This window comes from Scyliorhinus torazame, chromosome 21 (genome assembly GCF_047496885.1).
Source record: "Scyliorhinus torazame isolate Kashiwa2021f chromosome 21, sScyTor2.1, whole genome shotgun sequence".
NCBI classification, from domain to species: domain Eukaryota; kingdom Metazoa; phylum Chordata; class Chondrichthyes; order Carcharhiniformes; family Scyliorhinidae; genus Scyliorhinus; species Scyliorhinus torazame.
This window is the reverse complement of record NC_092727.1, coordinates 114,190,675-114,210,311: the sequence shown is the minus strand read 5'-3', so window position 1 is coordinate 114,210,311 and position 19,637 is coordinate 114,190,675. Positions and strand designations below refer to the sequence as shown.

General features: G+C 45.4%; 1 protein-coding gene across 1 annotated transcript in view; it reads right to left on the bottom strand.

Moving 5' to 3' along the window:
- Positions 1-1,507: 1,507 nt before the first annotated feature.
- cavin1b (caveolae associated protein 1b) overlaps positions 1,508-19,637 on the bottom strand; it is an 87,233-nt gene continuing 69,103 nt past the window's right edge. The window contains exon 2 of the mRNA XM_072487308.1: positions 1,508-5,638. Coding sequence (XP_072343409.1) covers positions 4,907-5,638 — 732 coding nt within the window. The 3' untranslated portion in view covers positions 1,508-4,906. The remainder of the gene's footprint in view (positions 5,639-19,637) is intronic.

Sequence of the window (19,637 nt, the reverse complement as noted above, 5' to 3'; positions counted from 1 at the left end):
CTCCTCCCACTCAACCCAGTGTCCCAGCTGTCCCCTATTTATATTTACTCAAAGACAATTAATACACATCACCTGTTTCTCTTAGCTGTAACAATGTAAGTGACATTGACAAATTTTAACAATGTAATTGATAAGGCATTGACAATATATATATTTTCCGTTTGAGACTGCTATGGCCAGTGCATTTAATGCCTTGTGATGTTCAACCGTTTTTATGCTGGGATGTAGTGCATGGAACTGCTTGAAGTATTGGGCAATAATTTCAAATTTTCAATTAAAAAAAATACATCAACATTTTTGATCATTTTATCTGGGTAACATGTTGTGCAACCTTTCCCCATTTTTAAATGATCATTTATTGCGAGTTTCAGTTTCTACTACTTTCCCTCATTTTGTCCATTTTTTCTGGGTCAATCTTGTGTTTGTTGATCTGCTTCAAGGCATCCGCCAAGAACGCTTTTCAGCAGAATGTGAGGCATGAGAAACTCGTGCAGTGATAACGTTCTCTCTCATTTCTCCTCCAACATGCTGGGAGATAAACATATTTTTAATCAGTAAGAGAGTCAAGGGTTGTGATAAGGCGGGAAAGCAGAGATAAGGATAATCACATCAGATTAGTCTTGGTCTCATTGAATGGCAGAGCAGACTTGATGGGCTGAAAGGCCTACTTCTGCTCCTCTGTCTAATGGTCTTATATGTACCAGGATTCTCGTTGGTCACTCTAAACAGCAGATCAGGATCTCAGCAGAGTTGGGGATCAAATCTCTGTCCCATCTTATGGTGTGCTGCTTGGTGCTTTCTGCAACAGGCTTGAGCTCATCACCGAGTGATACAACCTTTACTTCAGAATTGTCCGAACGAAGCCCTTGAGAATGCAGACCCCTATAGTAGTGAGGCCTGTTTGCCAGATTGTGAAAGTAGATATGTGCTAATGTACAGTATTTTCTACCATTACAAACCTTGTCCACATTGGATAACGTGCACCTCAGTCATGTTTATTCTTATACAATGTGAGGCCATTTAGGGTACATATGAAACTTTTTAGTGGTTCTGTGATGATTTGCCTACAGAGTTATATTTAGAATTGGACAACATGGTACAGAATGGTTAAGTCCTCTGACAACAATTTCACAACAAACGATCGTCTGATGATTAGATTGTTTAGGTTCCATGAATGCATGCTTCAAGTGACATTTGATTTAGCTTGAATATTTTATGACTTTCTCTGTGATTGTAGGAAATTGTGGCTGCTTTAGAGTAATAGGGGTAGAAACTGGAAAGCATCTGTTGAATTGCCCCAGTATGAGTCAGTGAGAGTGAAGGAGACAAAATGGGAGAATTATATGAAGTGAAAAGTCATCCATTTTACGAAATGACAAATGTATAACATTGCAGAGTTAACATGTTAGATCCATTTTACATAATAACTCTTATTTCATGCTGTGAGAAAGTGGCGATTACATTACTCTGGATACCATAACACAAAGGAAAGCTCACAAACAATGACTTCTTGTGCATGAGATTGTTTTTTTTATTATGAATTGTTAAGCATTTGCCTACATTAAAAATACAATATAAAGAAGGCAAAGATTTAAAATCTCCTGCGAATAAACACTTGTTGTATTGAAAAATTGTAAGCTAAATATCAATTCTGTTTTTCTATATGTTTATTACATACAGATATTACATATCTGCTTTATTTCATGCTGATCTCCAGGATACAGTCATATACTTTACCATATACATGTTATCCATTTACTAATTTGCATTCAGACTTAAATTGACAATTGGTGCAAATGTACATTTTGGAAATTTAGATTTTGCTGAAAAATACATGTTACAAATATGGAACAGCACTTACTTTGCATTCAAACATGACTGCACTGAAACAAGATCGTAACATAGGTTCATAAAGCTAATCTAATTTTAAACAGGAATCTTTGTGATGCAAAGATAAATCAAAGCATGTCGGACCACTGCAAATCAGTGTTGTGCATTGACTGCAAAATGGACAACGGAACATATACTGTGGAAAAGTAAAGACCTTTGAAGCACAGCACTAATTCGACCAATAGCCAATTGGCTATGCTTCTGGAGAGAGGAGGGATTGTGTTATGCGGTGAGAGGATGGTTGACCTCTGGAGATCAGTCAGGCTTGTTAGGCCTGATGGCCTTTTCTAATTCCTTAAAAGTCTTGTGATGTTACGCTGTTTCTTATGGTGCATTTTCACGTATGCTGTTTGGAACACGTTTACTATTTACAAGTAGCAAAATATATAATTCCAAAAATGTTGTAAGCATCTACGTCCAAATAAAAAAGAAGGGAGACAGTCTGTTTGTGGAATCCAAGTTAAACCAACATTAGGAATATGAACCTTGAAACCATATTGCACAATATTAGCTACAAGCATTTAGTGCATTTGTGCGGAATTCTTTTGTCTGTTATTTGAACAGGGAAAATAATTCATATACTTTAAACAAGTTAACTAACGCATTAAACTGACAGCCAACAGAATTTCATACAAATATATTAAGAGTTCATATGCTAAAATCATGCAGTGCAATTTCAACTGGTTTCTCTTTTTTTAAGTACCCAATTAATTTTTTCCAATTAAGGGACAATTTAGCGGCGCCAGTCCATCTAACCTGCACATCTTTGGGTTGTGGGGGCGAAACCCACGCAGACACGGGGAGAATGTACAAACTCCACATGGACAGTGACCCAGGGCCAGGATCAAACCTGAGACCTTGGCGCCATGGGGCAGCAGTGCTAACCACTACGCCACCATGCTGCCCGCAACTGGTTTCTCATATTGTTTGCTGAAACATTACTTGTAGTGTTATGTAGGGACAGTCAAGCCCAAACATGGCCTTTATGGAAAGCAGGATTAGTGGCAAGGGTGCACAGATGTAATTTAGTTGTCATTTTAAAGTTATACATTATGTCTTTATTTTTATATTTTCATTATAAATTCTTCTGCCCAACTTTACAACGGCCACAGTCAATGTAAATGTATCATGCTGTGATTAGACTTTTCTGCCAGAGGTGATGCCACATAACCTCTACTGGCAGGGAGCTGACATTACAGCAGGACAGGTTTTCAGCAGCGTTCTAAATGTGAACAGAGGAATTTATCATAGCAAAAAGGTAACAGTATGCACAGATATAAGATCTTTAATATATTCTATATAGATGCAAAAATAACCTTGATATTATTGAATGTAATTAAAAAACTGTAGTGTAGGTCTTTTGTCTGTAAAATTATAGATTGAAGTAAAATATTTCAATATGGTGCAAAATCTCCATTGCAGAAATCAAAAGTTTACTTCAACAAATCATCAACTAATTTCTATGATTTAGAAGTAGCTACTACAGGAAATTGCTGTAATATATATATAAATTCTTAAAATGAATTATTATACAGTAGTGATGCAGTTTTAATGCCTGTAACATGCAATGTATTACATCTCTGCCTATTACTATGGTTACTGAATATAAAAGCAAATTAAACAAAACTGCAAAAGTATGATATGCCGTGTAATTGATTTGCCAGCTATGCGATGAATGCCGAACTTGTTTCATTCTATATAGACAAAAGCATTGATGCCATTCAAGATCTCTCGTTCTCGCATGTTGGCAAGAGCAATATTTAGTTCTACTTTTAACAAGTTCCATTGCCATTGCAGTAAGATACAGAGTAATATTCTGAACCGTTCCCCATTCTCTAGCCTTCTTTTCACATCCTGATGCACCAAGTCAACCCTTTGCTTGTAACAAAGTTAATTTAGCCTTTGCTTTGGACTGTGTTGTATCAGACAACACCTTGTCCATATTTTCAAATGTTACCATCAGCGGGTGCCATCTAATCACAGGTTAGAAAGACTATTGAGCTACATTAAATCCTGCACTGCTTCTTGATGATTTAGTTCTTAAAGACACTGTTGTACTAGACCTCATCATACCTGTGGTCAACGAGAAACCAAAGCAAATAACATCTCAGTTTGCACAAATGTTTCCTAATATTTGTGAGTTTTTAATTGTTTGATAAACTGGCCAGCACAAGATCATGCCTTATGTTCTTGGGGAAAATTAATAAATAAAATAAGATTATGAATTCCAAAAGGAAAAAAAATATGGTTGATAGGCATCTATATTAATCTTTCTAATAATGGAAAATAAATCTCTTAGGGCTGGATTTTCCAACCCTTTCCGCCAGCGGGATCTTCTGATTCCGCCGAACTTCATCCCCGTTGAGGGTTCCTGGCGGCAGCGTTGGTGAGCCACTCACAGTGCCATAGAGTTTGGTGGGAGCGGAAGATCCTGCTGGTGGCCAGTGACGAGTCACCTCTGCCAGGGCAGAACCCACTGCGGGAGGGGCGGGTGGGGGGGAGGCCTGGAAAATTCCGGTCATCACTTTTAAAACCTTTCATAATATACAAGCTTCTCTACAAAAATAAAAGTATAAATTGTCAGAATCCTCATGATTACAACTTTCATTGATGTTTGGAAAGTAAGCATTAATTTTGCTGATTTATTTTTCATTTCTGAGAACAAAATTGATCCACCTCACGTTGGAGTATCATTTAATGTGATCATAATTTTGATGAAAAGGTCGTAAGTATACTTTTAGATAGCTGCTTCTCCAACATAAAATGATTTGGAAATGGAATTCTGTTTAGTTCTTCAGCGGGGGCGTTGACACAAAACATGCTTGAACTGATCAAAGCAATGCTTACTGGCAACAAGTCGTTGACCAGGGGATTACCATGTTGCACAACACTCATTTCTTAATTTATTCATACTTTTACAATCATCTATTCCCAAAGCTTTTCACTCCTCTATTCTGATTTATTTGCTTTAGCCAACTAGCAAGTCACAAGACCTCACTTCCACTAAACAAAGTCATTACTCGATTCCTCTTTTCTGGAGCAAAAGAAGTTCGGTCTCCTCTGAATCTCTATCTTCCTCCAGTGATTCCTCAGGGATTTCTTCAATAAGAAGCTCAGTGTTGTCTTCATTTTCTGTCACCTGGTCCTCCCCTTGACCTTCCATCATCTCCACCTCCTGCACCACCACATCCCCATCTCTCATCTTCTTAACCAAAAATGTGAATGGTGGAATTCTGTAGATGGTTGTTCGACACCTTGCCGTGATCTGATGATCTGGTGTAAAGGACTTCTTCAGCCTTGCTCTCGAGTCTTTCATCTTCTCTCTCTTTTCTTGTGTCACTATCTTGTTGCCGAGCTTGTTCATTTTCTTTTCAAATGTGTGCTTTGTCTTTTGCAGATTTTCCCTTGTCATTTGTCTGGTCTTCTCCATATTCGCCTTCGTTCTCAGTCGGGTCTTCTGCAGATTTTCACTTGTTCTTTGCTTCGCCTTTTCCACTGACTCCTTGGAGAATGCCTTCTTGAATTCATCCATTCGCTTCATGCTACTTCTTTTCAGGCGGACTGCTGTTGTTTCCTCTTCAATGACTTCGAGTTCCACCTCTTCGTCAGAGGAGAGTGAGATCGTTTCACCTTCAGGATGGTTCTCATTGGTCACAAGTTCTTTTCCTTCGGCACATTCCTCTGGTGCCTTCATGTGTTCTTTTACGGATTTGCTAAGGCTCAGTTTTGCAGCCATTGGTGTTTCATCCTGAAAGATACAAAATACAATATTATAGCAAAGGAGGTTTCTTCAACAAAGTTCTATAAAAACCATTCACTTATAGTATTTGATAACATATTGGCCAGGTTAGTTCAACGGTTTACACTGGAGGCGGGACCCTACTATCTATCAACAAGATGCAGCCTGATGATTTGTGATATTTGGTGTTCTGCCTTTTCTGTCTGCACACTTACAATCCCGTTAGACAACATTAGTGTTTAAAGAGAAATCCAAACATGCTGCTTCTGTCAGCAAACACACACGGATACATGAAATGAATCCTATCAAGGTCCCTTCCTGGAACCACTTATCTCCATGGCAATGTGGCACGTTTGAGATAATTCAAGCAGAAATGCAAACAAATCATTTTACCTTCAACACAACTCTTTGATTCTGCGCCCATATGAATAATTTGTATTGCTAATTGAGCTTTATGGCTCTTTCCTAGAATTATGAACTTTTAGCTTCTATGGAGAGAGACATCCTGAGTCTACCAAGATGTGCAGAAATTAGTAATCTCTCAGTGTTCACACCTTGAATACAAACATAAGTTAACTTTCATATGTAATTAATGTCAAGCCTTGTTTCAATTGGATTCAGGGTTGCTTATCAGTTTCTCAGTCAGATGCCCCAATTTTTCTACAGTTAAAATTTTTAATTCCTAGACCTAAAAGTTATATCCTAAAATATAGAAATGATGAATCATATTTTCACAGCCACATATGATTACTTTTGATTACACTTGTAGCCATGACAAAGAAGGTGAACAGGTAGGGTATCCGGTCTCTATTTGGAGATAGACAAGGTGAGAGGCTATAGCCATTCATACTGTAGATGTGATGAGAGTTCAGTTCCAGTTCCAGTTCCAGATTGTCTCACTAAGATGGTGTTACAATGACCCCCAACAATTTCAGTCTAACATAAGAAAGATCTACTCCACCACTCCCCTGATATAGTCAGCATTTCCTCCTGTTTTTTGAGCTTGTCTCCAATGATGCAAAAGGTGGCACAACTGTGATTGGCGTAAAGGTGAATTTCTCTATTATAGGGAAGCAGTATGACTCAGTTTCTCAGAAAGACGGGGAACACTCCATTCACAGTGTCTGGTTCTCCACCTCAGAAGGGAAAAGTACCAAGCAGTTTGGATGCAATGCTGAGAGACTCATAAAAGTCCCCTTTTACCAAGTGCACACCAGAACTATGAACAGGGAGATGCAGACTATAGCCAGACAGAAACTGGCAGTGTATGGTCACTGACCCTCATGACCAATCCAAGAGTATGACCAGAAAAGGTGAAATAACCTTTGTGCACCTACTGTCTGACTGTCATCAGTGGAACAGTAGGACAGGGTCTATATCATCGGACTCGTAATCCAGAGACCTAGACAAATACTTCAGAGACATGAGTTCAAGTCTCACTGCAGCAGCTGAAGAATCTAAATATAGTTAGTTAAATAAATCTCCAATTATAAAGCTAGCGTCAGTAATGAGACCATGAAACTACCGTTGACATACAATCGGGAGGGAGTGGCACTGAATGTCTTAAATCATTGACTCCTGATCCCATGAAGTCTCAGGGAATCAGGTCAAACATTGGAATCCTCCCATTGATCATCGGCCACAGTCCTTCTTTCGTAGATGCATCAGTACTCCTTCACATTCAACACTACTTGGAGGGTAGCAAGAGCAGGGAAATTATGCTGGCTGGGACACATCAATGTCCGTCACCAAGATTTGCTCAGCCACATCACTACTGACTGTGCTGGTCCAGGTCCTGAAGGGCATATCTGCCAGCAGGCGGAGAGAAAACCAACACAGGGGAAAACGTACAACCTTCTTTTCACCAATTGGCTGACTGCAGATCCATGTCCATGACAGCATTGATCAGAGTGTCCACTGCACTGTCTTTGTGGAGATTAAGTACCATTTTCACACCGAGATGTCCCTCCATCATGTTGCGTGGCACTGCCACAATGCTAAATGGGATAGAATCAGGACAGTTCTTGTAGCTCAAAACTGTCACCCTGACAGATGTAATGAGAAGTAGCAGGTTTGTATTTCAGCACAATCTGTAATCTTAAGACCCAGCATATTCCTCACTTTCTTATTACAATCAAGCCATGGGCTGACCCTGATTCAATGAAGTGTATAGAGAGCATGCCAAAAGCAGCATCAGGATAATTAATAAGTTGCTAACCTGATGAAGTTAGAGGGGCTGCTTTAGCACAGGGCTAAATCGCTGGCTTTGAAAGCAGACCAAGGCAGGCCAGCAGCATGGTTCAATTCCCGTACCAGCCTCCCCGAACAGGCGCCGGAATGTGGCGACTAGGGGCTTTTCACAGTAACTTCATTTGAAGCCTACTTGTGACAATAAGCGATTTTCATTTCATTTCATTTCAAGTGCCATGGTGGCACAGTGGTTAGCACTGCTGCCTCGCAGCACCAGGGACCTGGGTTCAATTCGGCGTTGGGTGACTGTGTGGAGTTTGTATGTTCTCCTCATGTCTGCGTGGATTTCCTCCAGGTGTTCCGGTTTCCTCTCACAGTCCAAAGATGTGTAGGTTAAATGGATTGGCTATGCTAAATTGCCCCTTAGTGTCCAAAGTTGTGCAGGGGTTACAGGGGATAGGGCGGAATGTGGCGACTAGGGGCTTTTCATGTTAATTTCATTGCAGTGTTAATATAAACCTGCTTGTGACAATAAAGACTTTTATTATTACAGGAGTGGACCTAGGTAGGCTGCTCTTTCAGAGGGTCAGTGCAGATCCTTTGGGCTGAATAGCCTCCTTCTGCACTGTAGAGATCCTATGGATAACACAGCACTACATGTTTTCTAAACAGTGGGAGCAACATACTAGAGACAGGGCTCAACAATTCTACCAACACATCAGATCCAAGCCCTTCAGCACTGCCACATCCAGGCATGAATGGTGATGGACAATTATGCAACTCAAAGGATAAGGATCCACTAAATCACCAGCAATTATTGCAGAGCCTCGCATGAATGCAACAGGCAAGGAGTGTTTGTAACAATCTTCAGCCAGAAGTGCCAAGTGGCTGATCCATTTTGGCTTCCTCCGCAGGTCTCTAGCATCACAATAGAAGTCTCCAAACCAATGTGAATGACTCATGTGACATTGAACAGCTGAGTCAACTGGATATAGTAAAAGCTACAGGTCCTGACAACAGCCAACTGTAATGCCGAAGACTTGTGCTCCATCGCTAGCCGTACCTCTACTCAAATTGTTCGAGTGCAGATACGATATTTGCATCTACCTGACAAAACGGGAAATTACACAGGTATGTCCTGCCCACAAAAAACACGAAAATAGAGTAGCAGCGTGTTCCATCTACAAGATGCACTGCAGGAACTAACCAAGGCTTCTTCAACAGCACCTTCCAAACCCACAACCTCCGTTACCTTGAAGGAGAAGGGCAGCAGATGCATGGAAATACCACCTTGCAAGTTCCCCTGCAAACCACACACTATCCTGATGTGGAACTATATCGCTGTCCCTTCACCGTCACTCGGTCAAATCCTTAAACTCCTTTCCCAACAGTACTGGGGACATACCTATACCACATGGACTGCAGCGGTTCAAGAAGACAGATCACCACCATCTTCTCAAGGGCAATTAGTGATGGGCAATAAATGCTCACCTAGCCAGTGATGTTCACATCCCTAAAGAAGAATCTGTCAAGCCACTGTGCACTTGCCCCACCACCCCTATGAGTCCCCGAGTTCTGGACACTGTGGGGTTTCCCATTTGCCTCTGGAAAAATTCAAATGGCTGATGAAAAAGCTCGAGAATTTCCTCATTAGCAATCCCAATTGCCTTACCGTTGGCATTGCCCATACCAGGGAAAAGCGAATGGCCTAGTCTGGAGGGTGTTAGCTATGGGGAGAGGCTGAATAGACTCGGACTGCTTTCATTAGAAAGACAGAGGTTGAGGTCTACAAGATTATGAGGAGCATGGATAGAGTGGATGGGCAGGCACTCTTTCCCAGGGTGGAAGGGTCAGTCACCAGGGGGCATAGGTTTAAGGTCCGTGGGACAAAGTTTAGAGGAGATGTGCGTGGCAGGTATTTTTACGCAGAGGGTGGTGAGTACATGGAACACGTTGCCGGGGAGGTTGTGGAAGCAGATACATTAACGGTGTTCAAAAGTCATCTTGACAAACACATGGATAGAATGGGTATAGAAGGAAACGGCACAAGGAAGTGTTGAGGGTTTTGGCAAAGGTTGGACATAACCGGCACAGGCTTGGAGGGCCGAAGGGCCTGTTCCTGTGCTGTATTGTTCTTTGTTCTTTGAAGCAGTGAGATGAAACTAGCCCAAGGTGTTTTTCAGATTTTCAGTCCCCTCTCCCCTCCAAACTCGCCTTCAACAACATGGAAAAAATCCTTCCAACCCCACCCTCTAGTTTAATAATAATAATAATAATACTAATCGCTTATTGTCACAAGTAGGCTTCAATGAAGTTACTGTGAAAAGCCCCTAGGCGCCACATTCGAGCCGGTACGGGAATTGAACCCGCGCTGCTGGTATTGTTCTGCATTACAAGCCAGCTGTTTAGCCCACTGTGCATGTAGTTTCTCTACATTGCTGTGCTGAAGTGCATTTCAATAGCTTCGAAACACTTTGGCTCATTCTGCAATCCTAAAAAGTCCTTTAAACATGCAAATTTGTCCTTTCTTTCATGATATTGCTGAAGGTAAGATTGTGGTAGTATGTATTGGGGGTCATGTGGGACTGGAAGCCCTAATGTCATTGGCTGACAGATCCCAGGTCCTGGTTGGCCGTTGACCTCAACCTCCGCCCTGAAGGCGGAGTATAAGAAGCCGGAGTCTTCCCCCGCAGACTAGTTTACTATCGAGCTGCGGGGGAACAGACACGCTTAATAAAGCCTCATCGACTTCACTCTATTCGTCTCACGGAGTCTTTGTGCGCTACAAAGATCTTCAACCAAACCTCTGTTTTTAGACTGCCTTTGACCTGCATAAACTATCAGAACAAAGGATTGCTGAGAAACACTGGCAGATACAGATACCTCCCTTTCAAGATGATGTGATAATACTTTTCTTGGCCCAAAATGATTTGGTTACTGATGGTTATTCCAGTTGCCGGTCACTTCTCCGCCCATCTCGCAAAATCAAACAATCGCTTTTATCTCTCAAATAAACCCGACGATGAAAACTATCAAAGGACATTTACAAAGCCATTTCCACACATTTTGGGCGAGGGGATTTTCCCCAGAGGAGGCGGGAACAGTTTTACGGCCAGTGACAGCATTATGCTGAGGGGAAAGTCCCGCCCCCATCAGTGAGCAATCGAAATGTTTCAGAGCACCAATCTGCAGGGAGAAACTGCTGTGTTACTGTGCAATTTGTTGTACGTGATCAACTAATTTGGTGACAGAAGATCTGGACTTACTGGTTATACCGCTACCAGGCCCATGTATTAAAATAGCCTTTTTAATGTTCACCTTCCTGGAAGGAAGCCCACAATCCATCCTGAGAGACCGGGGTGGGGTGCGGCATCATATGTGTCATTTTGCAATCGGGTAATCTGTCACTGTCCTGATTGCACTGTGAGGATGGAGGAAGTCAGAGTGGGTCTTCAGTGACACCCGCCGGTGTCATTAGTCATACGTGCCAAGATAGCCACCTTGGCGTCCATCACCAAGGGGAAACCCACTTTTACTGAAGAGCACCAGCAGAGCTGTGAACACCCAGAAAAGAGCAGCAAACCTTTTTCACTGAAAGAATGAGCTCCGCCCTGAATCGGAGGTGATTGGGGGGGGGGGATTATGGAGGGAGGGGACACTTATTCAGAGTTCTTCCTAAAAACAACCAAGCAGGGGGCTTGCCACTGTTATCTCAGCATCTGCCACGGCATCGTCCTTGCTGCTGTTGTTGGCGTCAGTGAATAATAAGTAGAGAAATGCAGTGGGTTCCCCTAAATGTGAGAATGGAAATGCAGCAGATTGAATGGTTGGGCATACGAAGATAGAAAATAGGAGCAGGAGTAGGCCATTCGGCCCTTCAAGCCTGCTCCACCATTCAATAAAGCCACGGCTGACCTGGTTGTAACCTCAACCCCAGATTCCCGTGGGCGGCACGGTGACGCAATGGTTAACACTGCTGCCTCACAGCAATCCGGACCCCGGTCACCGTACCTGTGGAGTTTGCACATTCTCCCCGTGTCTGCGTGGGTCTCACCCCCGCAACCCAAAGATGTACAGGGTAGGCGGTTTGGCCACGCTAAATTGACCCTTAATTGGAAAAGAAAAATGAATTTGGTAGTTTAAAATTCTAAAATAAATAAAAAATAAACATATTCCTGCCTACAGCCAATAACCTTTCACCCCCTTGTTAATCATCTAAATGAAACTTTTTTAAGAGTGGTAGCGAGCGAGAATTGCCAGGTGCTTCCCGCTGGCCGTCCCGGCGAGGCCGCCACCGGTACCTAACGCCAATTAGGGCCGGTAATGCTGCCCCACAAGCTTCACATCGGAAATGACTGTCCCATCAGCTGATTTGCCTGGACTGCGCCCGGCCACTCCCCGCTAATGAGGGGGAGCAGCTCTTGAACCGATCTCGCAGAGCAAACCCCCGACACCGCGCAGACCCGCTCTACAATTCGGTGATGCCGACCTGCCAGACTGTTGGATGCATTGGAGTCTCGACGGGACACCCTGTTTCCCCAAGGGGGTCTAATGGGCCAGCCACAGGTCAGCCAGGTCAGCACAGGTCACTCCAGGCACCCCTCCATCCAAAGGTGACCCCGAGGGCCCTATGGATGTTGACCCGGAAGAGGGAGCGTTGGAACCAAACCCAGAGCCTCCCTACAGGGAGACCGGCTGCCACCACCTCTACTGAGTCGTCCGCCCCGCCCCACCCCCCACCCCCCCCACCCTCCTGACAACGACACATCCCAGGGTCAGTGGCCGGAACAGGATGGCACTGTGAGGCATGTGCCACTAGCAAGGCGGCCAGGGCCCCCAGAGGACGCCCGTCAAAGGCCACAGGACATGGGAAGCAGAAAGCTGCCTCCACATCTGATGTGCATCCTGGGGACACAGCTGGGCAGAGCATGGAGGGCTAAGCTGTTTGAGGATCACTGAGGTGGCACTGGGGGGAGGTGGGGGGGGGGGGGCGGCAACATCGGTAGCTAGGGACAGTTAGGGTCACAATTATATACCAGTAAAACACATTACACCGAGATATGTGAAGCCTGTGTCAGGTTATTCTGCACTGCAGGCCGGCTTGCACCCCCCACCCCCAGTTGCTCTCTGTCTTCCCCTGGCCCCAGCTCCCCGGCATGGTAATTCTGGATCTGCTTTCCTAATTACACTCAGTTAACATTTGGTTTACACAGAGAGGATTTTTCTTGTGCCTTTTCTTTCTCATTTGCTTCACCACACCTCCCTGTTGCCCTCAATACTATTGACCAATTGCCTCTACCGGACCTTCAGGCATAAGCTTCTTGATCGGCACGTGGCCAAGACTGACATGACTCTATTCACCCTTTGGTGAATTGACAACCTACTCAATTAACCCTTGACCTGTTTGTGAGGATGTACATTGAGCTTAATGTTGATGCTACACTTCCACACATTGACATGAGCTTTTCCATTGTGTCAGAGGTTTGGCAAACTGTCAGTCAAGGTTTGCGAATCTCCAAATGGTGAAATTTGCTTTGGTTTCCAGAGAACATGGAGGAGCAAAACCTCTGGGCAAACGTAGGCGTGAAGCATTCACACAGGTTTTACTGAGTAACAGGCTTACCTTTTTAAGAGCCATAAGTTTTTCTTTTTCTTTTTTGTCTACTTAAACCTACATCTCCACCCAATCCCCGTAACCCCACCTAACCTTCTTTTTTTGGACACTGAGGGCAATTCATCATTGCCAATCCACCTAACCGGCACATCTTTGGACTATGGAAACAAACCGGAGCACCCGGAGGAAACCCACGCAGACACGGGGAGATCGTGCAGACTCCGCACAGACAGTGAACGCAAGCCGGGAATCGATCCTGGGACCCTGGAGCTGCGACGCAACTGTGCTCACCACCGTGCTGCAGAGCCATAGGCTTTTCATGCAGAATTCAAATGTCTGATATAAACACAGACGGGCTTTTTTTTAACCTTTCCTGTAATCTTTGACTTGAAAAAGTCTGCAGGTCCTGCAAGTATCTGTGGAATCTGTCAAGAAGTCAACAGACCCAAGGTGTGCAGCCGGGTCTGCAATGCTGCGGGCTACACTTGAACCAGACACAAAGGAGTTCCCTCCATGCCTTCTCAGTTCATTCTTAATGTGGGACATATCCAGTTGGGATGGTCTGCTCCTAACAATAAGAAGCACTGAAAACCAGGAGATGCAATGCTTACTTTACACCAGAATAGTTAAACTGCAGCCAGTGAAATGTCCTTCTGAAAGCAGTTCTCACATCTCTTTGCTTGTATTTGTAGATGTATTTTTGCAGGTCAATAATAATTAGATAAAGAAGTTTAAATTGCAATAGTCCAAGTTTATAAAGTCTACAATTGCAGTGAATTTCAGTCGAAACTGCAGTGTTAATCCGTACAATAACAGCAAATTACAAGTGAATTTACATAGCTTACACCTGCCCTCTGGTGACAGTAATTGAGTATTGTAATAGAATTCTCAATCGGAGAACAAATAGAAAAAGTGTTGTAACAGAAAATGCAGGGGAACACTTGGCGAACGTGATTTTAGATATTTTCATAAGCTGAAATGATCCAAAGTCTCAGGGCGGGACTCTCTCAGCCCGGGGCCGGGCCGGAGAATCCCCGCGACCGGCGCGAATCGCGCCACGCCGCCCCGACGCCGGCACGCGATTCTCCGCAGAGCGGACAATCAGCGCCATTGGCGCCGGCGTGGTTGGCGCGACGCCGGTCGGGGGCCGCTCTATGGGGCCGGTCCACCGATTCTCAGCCCGGGATGGGCCTAGCCACCGTCGTAAAAACGCTGAGTCCCCCCGCCGCCGTTCACACCTGCTCTCAGCCGGCCGGAACTCAGTGTTGAAGGGTCGGGGGGGGGGGGGGCGGCCTTTAGTGGGGGAGGGGCGTCCGACCCCAGGGAGGGCCTCCGATGTGGACTGGCTCACGATCGGGGCCCACCGATCGGCGGGCCGGCCTCTCTGGCTGGGGGCTGCCTTTCCTACACGCCTGCCCATGTAGCCCTGCGCCATGTTGCGGCGGGGCCGGTGCGTTGAGAGAGGCTACTGCACATGCGTGGATCCCGCGGCGCACAGTTCATGCCGGGATAGGCAGCTGGAGCGGTGTGAACCTCTCCAGTGCCATGCTGGCCCCCTGTAGGGGCCAGAATTAGTCCTCGGCTCGGCGTTTACAGCAGCGTGGACACTCTGCCGCGGGATTAGGGAATCCCGCCCACAATGTTTTAATCCCTTGTGTGTCGTGATCGTGATGTTTTCCTCTCTGTATCATCAATTCCATTTATCATTTTGTATCGAGGCAGAATCTTAAAATGAGAAAGGTTACAGCACAGTTAGAAGCTTTTGAATGCTCAGTGTTGTTGTGACTTTCGCAAGAGAGAAGACCCAGTAGCGAACTACTGGTGCTGTGTAAATACTACTGTAAATAAAGTTAGGTTTCCTTTGACTCAATGAGCTCGTGTTGGACTCTTCGTGGCCCTCACAAATGTTGTGATCAATTGTTTTAATAATTATAATAGAGCAATGAACATAGGAAGTGGATTGACATCAAACTTCTTTATTGCATTTCGTAATGTGCGATGCCGTGGCTCAATTGGTAGCACGTTTGCTTCTGAGTCACATAGTTTTGGTTCAAGTTCCTTTCCAGGGACTGAATTGGATGTTCCCCCAGCAGGTGTGATTCCCTTTAGGGCACTTAAAATAAGGTGGGTACACATTCCTCCACCTTCTCCCCCACCCCGGGCTCACCCCCATAATAGGAACATAGGAACAGGAGTAGGCCATTCGGCCCCTCGAGCCTGTCACGCCATTTAATGAGATCATGGCTGATCTGTGGCCTAACTCCATATACCTGCCTTAACAAGATCTATCTGTCTCAGATTTAAAATGAACAACCTTTCTAGCTTCAACTTCTGTTTGTGGGAGAGAGTTCAAAACCTCAACCACCTTTTGCGTGAAAAAGTGCTTCCCAACATCTTTCCAGAATGGCCCAGCCCTAATTGTTAACTATGTCCTCTAGTTTTAGAATCTCCAACCAGTGGAAATAGTCCATCCTTATCCACCCTGGACGTGATTCACCGATCGCGGGACTAAGTGCCCGCGCCGCCGTCCTGTTTCACGACGGCCCAAAATGGGCGCGTGCAGTAGTGATTCTGGCCCCCATAGGGGCCAGCACGGCGCTGGAGCGGTTCACGCTGCTCCAGCCTTACATCCATCCTGCCGCGGACTGGGGGCGGCGCCAACCCGCGCATGCGCAGTGGCGAAGCGCCAACCGACGCATGCACGGTAGACTCACGGACCGCTCCGGCCCTGACGCAACATGGCGCGGGGGTTCTGGGGCCGGAAGCGCAACAAAGTCGGCCCGGGGGTGGGGGGGAGGCCGGCCCGCCGATCGGTGAGCCCCGATCGCGGGCCAGACCCCATCGGAGGCACCCCCCCCGGTGAAGGAGTGCATTTCTCCGCCCCACAGGCCGCCCCCCGACCCTACGCGCAGAGTTCCCGCCGGCTGCGAGCAGGGCTGAACGGCACTGGCGGGACTCTGCTGATTCCACCCGGCCGCTCGGCCCATCAGGGCCAGAGAATCGGCGGCTCGGCCCCGGACAGCGGCCCGCGACCGGCGCTGTACCGAACGCGCCAGAGCATATAGCGCCGATTCTCCACTCCTCGGAGAATCCCCTGCCGGCAACGGACCGGCGCCGCGGGAAAAAATGGCGCGAACAGCGATTCTCCCATACGCCGCGGCATGGGAGAATCGCGCCCCCTGACTTTCCCTGTTGATATCTTGAATAGTTCAATCAGATCACTCCTTAACCTTCTAAGTTCTAGTGAAAACAGGCCTAATTTGTGTAATCTCTCCTTGTAACTTAACCCCTGTAGTCCAAGTATAATTTTTGTAAAGCTGTGTTGCACTCCCTCCAAGGCTAAAATATCCTTCCTAAGGTGTGGTGCCCAGAATTGCACGCAGTACTCCAAGTGGGGTCTAACTAGGGTTTTGTCTAGCTGTGACATAACTTCTGTGTCTTTATTCTCCAATCCCCTAGGTTTATGGTGCGATCAAATGGCCTCATCCCGCCTGGCTTGGTGACGCGACAAGGCTGTTAAATCTCGCAAGAGGCCTCTTGTGAGATTGGCGACACTCAGAATGATGCACGAGATCTAATGAGATCTTGCAGATGTAGCGATCTAGATCTCGCCCTCACTGGGCGTGATCCAGATTTACATATTTAAACTAATAGTTAGGCTCACTTAAATATGTTGCCACTGGATTCGCCCAAGGCCCGGGAACTGTTGCCCACGCCTGGGAGACTTCGCCATGGTGCCGTTTAACACTGGTCCACACAATGGCTCTGGGCAGGATAGTACCCTGACATTTTGCTGCCACCCTGGCACCTTGGCACTGCCAGGCTGGCACTTGGCACTGCCACCTGGACACCTTAGCAGTGCCACCTGACCACCTTGATAGTGCCACAGATCCACTGGTCACATCCTGCCAATTAGAGTAATTATCCATTATCCCCATTCTCTGTTGCCTGCCACTCAACCAATTTCCTAACCATGTCAATCATTTGTCCTCATCTCCGTGGGCTTCCAGCTTAGTTCACAGACTCCTATGTGGGACCTTATCAAATGCCATCTGGAAGTCCATGTAAATAATATCCATAGACATTCCCTTGCCCACTACCTTAGTCATCTCTTCAAAAAATCCAATAAGATTAGTCAGGCATGACCATCCCTTCACAAATCCATGCTGGCTCTCCCTGATGGACTGAAATTTTTTGAGGCGTTCAGTTTACCATTCCTGATTTTAGACACCAGCAAAGATGTTAGGCTAACCGGTCCCTAATTTCCCTCTTTCACCCTTCTTAAAAAGTGGAGTTACCTTCAATTTTCCAATCCAGAGGGACTACTTCTGAATCTGGGGAACTCTGAAAGATTACAGTTAGGGCATCTACACAGTGCTTCCCGACTCCCTTTAACACCCTTGGATGGAAACCTTCAGGGGGATTTGTTACACCTTTGTTCCATTAATTTTGTGGTTACTGACGATGTTTATTCCTTACATTCTTTGCATTAGTATATAGAACTCTTAATTGGGTTGTATCCTGATGCACTATCAATTGCGATGAGACGAGAGTAGAGAGTACTCGAGGCTTTATTATGCAGAGATGTGTGGCCTCCTACAGCTGCTGCCTAAATGGCCACAGCTCGGTGAGCACACACATTTATACTCCACCTACTGGGCGGAGCCAGCAGACAGGGATCTACCCCCGTACCCGTAGTACAGGAGCCTTACCGTATTACATCTCATACGTGCACTATATACAACAGTGGTGACTACCACATATCCCCTAACCTGTCCCTCAGCACTGATGCTTTATTCACTTGTTTATTATTTTTCTCTTCTGGTTTAACCAGTATACTTCTTATAGTTTTGCCATTAGCTGCAGCTCCTGAAGTTGAGTTCCTGATTATTTCTTTGCTCTCTACCTTGCTACTTGTTTTTGGAAATGTATTGACTGCCCCCCGAGGCCTCCCCCTCCCCTCCATTTGCTAGTTTGAAGTCATTTGTCCTTAATAAAGCGGATGGGGGTTGAGGGCACCGAAATTGGCGGTCTGCCCACCACGTTTAAATTAACTATTAAGGATCAATTAGGTTTGTTGTTAAACTAACTGACCCTGATAATACGCTGCCTAAGCCATAAAACGTTCCATGTGGGGAGCTGTGCGGGGGCAGGAAACCCGATTATTTTCTTTACATCAAATGTTTCAAGGGCAGGAAGAAGGACAGTGTCGCTCTTCAGGGGCACATTTTATCAATTGTGGGGCACCTCCCTCCCCCTTAGTTTGAAATCCCCCTTCCTTCCTACCCACACTCCCTTAAACCAGCCCCCAACTCCCCCCCCCCCCCCCCCCCCCCCCACTGCCCCGCTTCCTAACCCACCCAAACCCTCCCGGCCCAAGGGCCTGGATTTACCAGCCCCAGGGATCGAAGGCCTTTGTTCTTTAGAAGTCCTGGTAGTGGCAACTGAAGCCTTCCTGGACTGATGGAACAACCAGCCGATTGGATTGAGGACGCAAGTCCCACTTGGCCTTCATTAGTCCGCTCCGCAGTGCTTTATGGCTGACTTGGTTTCTGGGGGTGGGTAGGGGTGACGTCCCCACCCAGCATCAGGTCTGGAGCACAAAAATGAAGCTGATATTCCAGTGCAGCACTGAAGGAGTGCTGCAGATATTAAACTGAGGCCCCATTTGCATCCTTGGGTAGATGTAAAAGATCTCATGGCGCTATCTGAAAAAAGAGCGGGGCAGTTATGATCAATATTTATCCTTCAGTTGACATTACAAAACAGATGATCACAGTGCTGTTAGTGGGAGTTGGCTGTGTGGAATTTGGCTGCTGCTTTACAACATGTGACTACATTTCAAAAAGTACTTAATTGGCTGCAAAGCACTTTGAGAGGTCCACTGACCATGAAAAGCATGATATAATTGCGAGACTTTTGTTTTATGAAAGTTGTGACGTCTTTCATAAAATCATAGAATCCTTACAGTATAGAAGGAGGCCATTCGGGCCATCGAGTCTTCCTTGACCCTCTGAAAAAGCACCCTATCCAGACCCACCCTTCCCGTAACCTAACCTGCACATCTTTTTAAAAAATATATTTTATTGAAATTTTTTTTTCCCTGAGCAACATTTTTCCCGCTTACAAAACAAACGAAACGATAACAATAACAAAACAGAAATTTTTAACTTTTTAACAATAATAATAATAATAATACACAAG